Source organism: Austrofundulus limnaeus, unplaced genomic scaffold, assembly GCF_001266775.1.
Source record: "Austrofundulus limnaeus strain Quisiro unplaced genomic scaffold, Austrofundulus_limnaeus-1.0 Scaffold23, whole genome shotgun sequence".
Lineage (NCBI taxonomy): Eukaryota > Metazoa > Chordata > Actinopteri > Cyprinodontiformes > Rivulidae > Austrofundulus > Austrofundulus limnaeus.
The window spans coordinates 2,728,440-2,735,667 of record NW_013952425.1 but is presented as its reverse complement, the minus strand read 5'-3'; the positions used below and the strand labels follow the sequence as shown (position 1 = coordinate 2,735,667).

At 37.9% G+C, this 7,228-nt stretch overlaps 1 protein-coding gene across 1 annotated transcript in view; it reads right to left on the bottom strand.

Moving 5' to 3' along the window:
* The window catches only part of adamtsl3 (ADAMTS-like 3), a gene marked incomplete in the record, with an annotated part of 90,750 nt that overhangs the window by 2,724 nt on the left and 80,798 nt on the right, over positions 1-7,228 (bottom strand). Inside the window, 7 exon segments of the mRNA XM_014004392.1 lie at positions 1,137-1,341; positions 1,415-1,465; positions 1,546-1,684; positions 1,876-1,987; positions 4,063-4,220; positions 5,583-5,657; positions 6,042-6,168. Coding sequence (XP_013859846.1) covers positions 1,137-1,341; positions 1,415-1,465; positions 1,546-1,684; positions 1,876-1,987; positions 4,063-4,220; positions 5,583-5,657; positions 6,042-6,168 — 867 coding nt within the window.

The following is a 7,228-nucleotide window of genomic DNA, read 5'->3' as shown; positions in this document are numbered from 1 at the left end:
GTTCTTGCATGAGGCCCATTGTGTATAGTTGTATGTAAATATATTTGTGAATATCTTTTGTTTTTAATGTGTATACAATTTTTGGTTTTAAATTAAATGAATAAACAATTTAAACTAAAAATACAGGAAAGAAGAAGACGCTATATGTGAATACTATCTAGAAATATTTGTCAACAAATTGAATTGATCTTTTTTTTTCTAAAAATGATACAGTTTATTAGTTCAAGCCTTTGATATGTTTAATATGTTTAATTGTGAAGAAACTATGGATCTATGCAGTGGTGGGCACAGATATGCTAATCCAACGGATAGCGGTACTAGCTTCTCATTTAGCGTAAAATTATTATTTTTTGCTAACTTTGAAAACCCTTACCTCACAAGTGTAAAACTACTATCTCTACTGTTTTGAATTAAATAAAAATTTGTGTGTGTAGCATGTAGCGTCTTTAGCAGTTAAATTTCAAACTAAGAGCATCAAAAATAATACCATTTAACAAATTTAAATAATGATTACAAGAATCGACTGTATAAAATTAGTAGAAGTATGTATTTGCTATTTGTTGTTTGACTAAATTCAAATTGTGTTTTTTAAAATACAAACTCAATTATAGAGATGTGTTATTCTGAAAGGGTTAAACTGAAAGTATCACAAATTAGACAGATCTATAACGCTGGTTTGGATTGGTCCATTTGCCACAAATGATCCCATCTTCAAATGAAATCAATAGAAGACTAAAAACAGGTCTGTTTCAGTCCCACCAGTCTTCAACTGGAAGACTGCCGACATTCTTAGTCGTTAGCGTTAGCTTCCTCTAAATGTTTTTTCTGTTCAGCGTTAGTGGAGCTAAGATTCTTGTTTAGCGGATTAGTGGTTAGAGAAGCTAACTTCTTGGTTAGCTGTGCCTACCGTTGGATCTGTGTAATAATTTGTAAATCATTGCATTCTGTTTTTATTTTCATGTTACACAATGTCCCAATGTTTTTGGTAGTGGGGTTGTAGCAATAGTTGCAAATTCTCTTTGATTTAAAGCATTATGCTCATAATATAGGATAACCTCTACTCTTTCTGCTAGTTTCTGAATGGAACAGTCTCTTTATCAGAAATGCTCAAAAGCAAAATAAAGAAGGGTACTGACAGGTGACCACTCCTGTGCCAGCCAGGTGGGACAATCGAATGTGTTGCAGGCCTGCAGGATGGCTGTCTTGGGAGAGTAGAGACACTTCCACTCGTCCGTGGGAGTGATGTTCCCCTGCATGTCCTCCTCCACGCATGTCACCGAGCGACTCTGGATGCCCCCGCCACAGGAAGCTGAGCACGTCGTCCAGGGACTGCTCTCCCACCTGAAATGAAGACATCACTCAGTGAGTTTGCAGTGCGACGTTTGTCACAATCTTCTCTGAGTTAAGAACATACCGAGGTAGGGGGTGGTAGAGGTCGTATGGCATAATTTCCTTGTAACCATCACTAAAAGACAGGCATCATTAGGGTAAAGAAAAATATGTTGAAACTAAGATTTTGATCTTCTCAGAGAAGYCGAACCCAACCTGTCCAAGCAGGGCTCCATGTTGCACTCCTGCAGTTTAGGTTTTGGTTTGACGTTTTCTGGATAATAATGGCAATACTGGTCCACAACCACCTGACTGGTTCGTAAGTCAAAACACTCTGCAGAGGTTAACTGGTAACCTACGGACAAAAAACAAACAAACAAACAAACAAACAAAAAATTAAAAATTAAAATTAAAACAAAAACAAAAACAAAAAACAAAAGTGAAATTGTCAACCAAGGCCAAAAAAAGCCCTTTGATTTGATTTCCAATCAGTATTAGTCTTCTCTCAAATTGAGAAAAATGTGTTTTAGTTTTTATGGCGTTTACCTCCACCACATGTGACAGAGCAGGGGAAGAAGTCAGTCTCTCTCCAGCGGTGGACGATGGGCTGGTAGTAAAGGTATTGGACCACGCTTTCGGCTCCTCTGGTTATCTGTATCTACAGGAACAAAAGTTTACAAAAAATCAATACAAACTAGAAAAAAAGCAACAGGACTTAATATTTAAATGAAGGCTGGGAAGAAGACAAAACAAAACAAAAAAACAGAGAAATAAGGCACGTGACAAACACAGATCAATTTAGAATATTTATAAAACAAATGAACGCAGGGAGGTAGTCACAGAGCTAAGTTGGTGAGTAAGTGTTGAAGTGATGAACGGAGCCTGGGTTGCACCACTTTAACCATGTGGTCTTTATGYATGTTCAGACAAATCTTGGCTGGGTTTGATCATCTTGAGTGGATCACTACAGGAGATTCGAAGAGTCGGCCATCATATTGCCGGATCACAATTAATTTTGGACACGTTCAACTAGAAGTAGCCTGGCCCTTGCGTTCCTACGCAGTTCCGCTCAATTCTAGTTTCCCTTCACTTYTGTTTGAAGCAAAGTGAAGGATAAGGRGCTGGTTTTAACCAGGCTWAACTGGAAGGAGATCTTGGGAACGAACCAAAATTGGCTAGAGGTATTATATATTATCTCTGAACTGGGAATGCCTCACTAACCCCAGGTGGAACTGGAGAGTGTTGCACGGAAGAGGGATACCCAAGTTTACCTCCTGAACCTGTTACCCCTAAAACCCAATATACATATCTAGATACTGTACGTGTTTGTCAAGCAGCAATGATCTTTTCAGAGCATAGCAGTGCTTCAACACGTGCAAGGGAAGCAGAAGAGAGTCATTTGAATTTCATATTGGAGTGGCTCATACATCCTCCAATATCTTTAAATCTAAACATATGAAACCAAATCTGCTCAACACAGAGGTTCAGCTGCAGTTCATAAGTGAAATCCTTATCTGAGGCCGGTGTGGAACGGCTCTTTACACACAGCTCAACGGTCAAACTGATGCCACAGTGTTCCCGCGGATCCTTAAGAAGTCTTAAAAGGCATTGAATTAATCAATCCAAAAATAAGGCCTTAATTACCCTTAAAAAGTCTTACAAATGTGTTAAAAATGTTAACACATTGTAAGTAGGATGACTGTAATTCCTCCCGAATATTAAAAGAATTGGTAACATTTATTTATCTTTTTAAACAATTTATCAAATGCTTCTCGCAACTTGTTGTTTTGTCTTAAATTATTTGTGTAATTCTTTTTCCCATTTGTGTTTATTGTGATATTGTCTTAAATTTCACTTCAAGCTTTAAAGAGGTCTTAAAAAGCTTAAATTTAACTTGCCTTAAGCTGTAGGAAGCCTGTGCTAACTGACTGGGATCTTGTGAGTTAAAAGTATCTGGACATTTTTTTTAGACCGTTGTGTTCAAAATATTTTCAGTGTGTCGGCAAACCTCCATTGTGTTAGTTGCAGGGCCGGCCTGTGGCGTAGGCACTATAGGCAAATGCTGAGGGTGCCGTCCATCTATGGAAAGCCACAAATTGGGGATGAAAATATATATTTTTTAACTTTTTTATCAGAGTATAGCTGATTTTGATTATAGATAACCACTGGTTATAAGGATATCAGAAGTTTCAGTTCTGATCTCAGCTAAAGTTCAAGTTAAAGTCTAGTTTTCCGTGTTCTACCTTCATAAAATAATGATTTTATGTTGTTTTATTAATTCCAAGAATTGAGTAAAATGTTCTTTTAATGGTTGGAAAAGACTGTGAGTATATCTTTTACTAAACTTTTTTGGAAAGTATACCCCAGGACCCCCTAGAACTGCTTCACTCCGCAGCTGCTCGTTAACATGARCCAATGTTYSTTGTTACTTTCAGCAAATGTTTGCAGGTATGAGGTAGACTTCTGGTATTCAGCATGAGAGAGGTCATTTTATTTGTCATGTTGTTACATATTTTATGTGGTTGTTTTATTTTGTTGTTTTTATCATAACTGTAAAGCACTTTGGTCAGTTTTGCTGTGTTTAAAGTGTTTATAAATAATGTTGGCTTGGCTATTCTGTTAAAACTATTATAATTGGACAACCTGGTTTCTAATAATAAAAAAAATAATGTAAAAAAGTATTTAATTTGGTATGTGAACGTATGTAAATTAACAACTGATATCAGCTCTTACTTTGATAGTGAAGTCAGCTCCAAGTGGCCCAGTCACTCTGAGGACCTCTTTATCTGAAAACTTCTGGAAGTCCAAAGTGGTGTTCTCCAGGTGGTACTGGCCCGACTGGTCCAGCATCAGTTCAGTTTTCACCCCCTGTAGAGTCTTACTCTCCACGTCTAAAGGACAAAGAAAAGCAAACAACTCAAACAGACGAGACGCATCAGAGTTACGACAGACTGAGAGAATTTCCACAAATGTTGGCGTAAAACTTCAGTTTCTCTTCGCCGAGATGGTCASAACATCACCATTGCCCAGTCCGAACGTTCTCTCGGCAGTCTTTCACCATTAAAGTGTCACCGTTCTTCAAACAAAATCGAGGAGCAAATAGAAAAATGCGATTCAAACATTCAGCTCCTCAAAAGGTTTACTTTGATTTATCAGAGACCACACACAGATCTTTAACTGGAGCCACAAAAAAGCACCGTCTGGTTTTTTACTTTTAGGGCCAAGAGACTCCCTCGGCTCTRCCAGGAGCAGAACTGTGGGAAGAGCTCCCCCCCTCCTCTCTGTTTGACCCGACCTCACCTCTGACACTAACCCTAACACGGCTCTGCGTAATACCATCGTGAACATTTAGAGGAAAAACAAAGGTAAAACAAGCGAAGCAGCAGCCGTCAACCCTTGCAGACAAATGGTTTTAATTTAAGTGCTTTTAAGCAAAGAAAATAGTGGGAAATGTTCAACTGTCCGCTTCATTAACTGTAATTTGTAAACTAAAAGTGGAACAAAAACAAGCACAGTAGGTACGGAGAGRAGATGACTTTGACGTCAGTATAATCTGGTGGTGGGTGGTAAAGATTAGACAGAAAGTGAACTCTGTTTTTGAAATTGGATGTGTTGGAAAGAATAAAAAGAAGGGCCAAAGGGTGACAGTTATAGATACTCCTCAGCTGCAGCTCTCCTGGGTTGTTACTGGTCTGCAGAAGGCAGAACTGACCAGAAAGGATCTGAGACTTAATGATGAATGTGACAGCTAATGTCTGACTTGTGTTTTTGATCTAATAGAAGAGCTAATGTAGCTAAAAKAAGATAATGCTGGCTTTAAAGGAATAATCTGGATCTTCTGACGCGGGGTTTAAGAACAGTCAGGATCTTACTCGTCTGTTTGGAACAAAAGCAAGGCCTTGGGAACTTGGGGTGCTGTGGGTGCTACAGCGCAATGACTTATTAATAAGGGAAGTGAAGTTTTTGTTTAGYAGCATCCCTGTGTGAAATCAGCTTTTCTCGAAGTATCCACAATGTAAAATATGTTCCCACAACTATAAGAAAAAGAGTTTAATTCTGACCCGATTGACAAGCTAACGGCTAGTCCAAGCAGGGCCTAGACTAAAGTGGATTCCTGCCATCTTAAAACAACTCCAAGTCCAATTGAAAACTAATTCAGGCTGCTTTTGATCCATTATTTTGGCAATAAAGCGACTAAATAAAAACATCACTATTAACTGTTTTAAGAGCACCCCAGACCTACCAGGACTTACACAAGTGATCCGGGCCTTTCAGAACCAGACGGACGTGTCGACTCTTATAGGGGATGGCGACCACCGTGTCTTCAGCTGCAGTGGGACAGAGAAAACCACTTCATTTTTATTTGAAACCAAAAAAAGAAAAAGAAATATGATAAATATGATAAAAGCTACAGACTTTTGTTCCATTGCCAGAGATGACACAACGGTAATTTTACAATTTAAAGTACTGCAGCAAAAGCATAAGTTTGCACCTCCGTAGTGCCAAATATGCAAAAAGGTTTGCACAGGTGAACCCTATTGACTTATTGATTGCAAGCTGCCCTGCTAACAACAGCAAAAAGTCCCATTCAAACAGATAATGCTAATGATAATGCTAACGCTAACTGGTTTATTACGTACTAACTAGTGAAGCTGATGGCACCAAAGTGGCACTGTATTTCCAATTGTAAAAAAAAAAAAGTAAACATTTACTTTTCCCTGAAGCATGCTGGGATTTGTAGTGTCCTCGCACAAGTCTGCAGGACGAGCCGTCCCCGTTGCAGACGCCACAGTTGTCCTCCTTCGCCGTGCTTCCCAGTTCGTGATCGCAGCCGACGATCTGTGACGCACGGAAACAGCAAAACAAAAGCAACATGATTTCTGGAACCTTCCGACTTCCTACTTTTAAGCAGGTCTACATAAATAACATCGCTTTGTGAACCATTTGAGAAAAACCAGACAAGCTTTTGGTCAAATCAATATTCATGCTTCACWAAGTTTGCATCAAATAACCTGTTGTAGCTATTAGTTTCCAAGCATTCATTCCTATGTACAGTGAATGCTTGATTAGCAATTATTTTTTTAGCGTTTGCTCAACCATAAGACAAAACCCAAACCACAACGTGACTCTACGCACTGCAAAATGTGTGTTTAAGCACACACGCTCATAAAATGCCTTGGGATGTATTTCCATTCAACTGAGAAGAAAATGCATTGTAAACTATTTCCTGAGTGGTCAGTCAAAAGCCACATCTCCAGAATTATTCTCGTTGGGTATTCATGTGTAAAACAGATGGTATGAGATATAATCCTGCTAAATTAGCCCATGTGGATTTCTTTAATTTTTAAGCTTCTGTGTAAWAAATGCAAACTGGTGAGCTGTTTCAAACCAGAGCATATGAATACGTGAATGTGCTCACAAAAATATGATCTTCTGTGGTCCCAGATGATCACGATTTGACTTGATTTTTTTCAAGATCACCATTTTGTGAGGTCTATTTTACAGTTTAAAGCATCAGAAAGTCTTCTTTTTATTTTAAATTTTGACTCAAGCCTTATTCTTTGGCATTAATTTTAATTACCTTATTAAAAAGATATCTAAAGGACCCAGTGGTGTGAGAGTTCAACAAGATGCAATTTTTTGGCACTTCATTAACAATAAATTACTTAAAAATAGCAAAATCTATTGCAGTACTACATAAGGTAAATGAGTTATTTAACGATAAAGCACTGTTTATATTATATAACACAATAATTGTTCCACTTTTGATTTATTGTGTTGAAATTTGGGGTAAGGCATGTAAAACGTTTACTAATTCTATTTTTATTTTGCAAAAAAGAGCTATGAGAATTATTACCAGAAAACATTATAGTCACCCATCAAATATACAATTTTATCA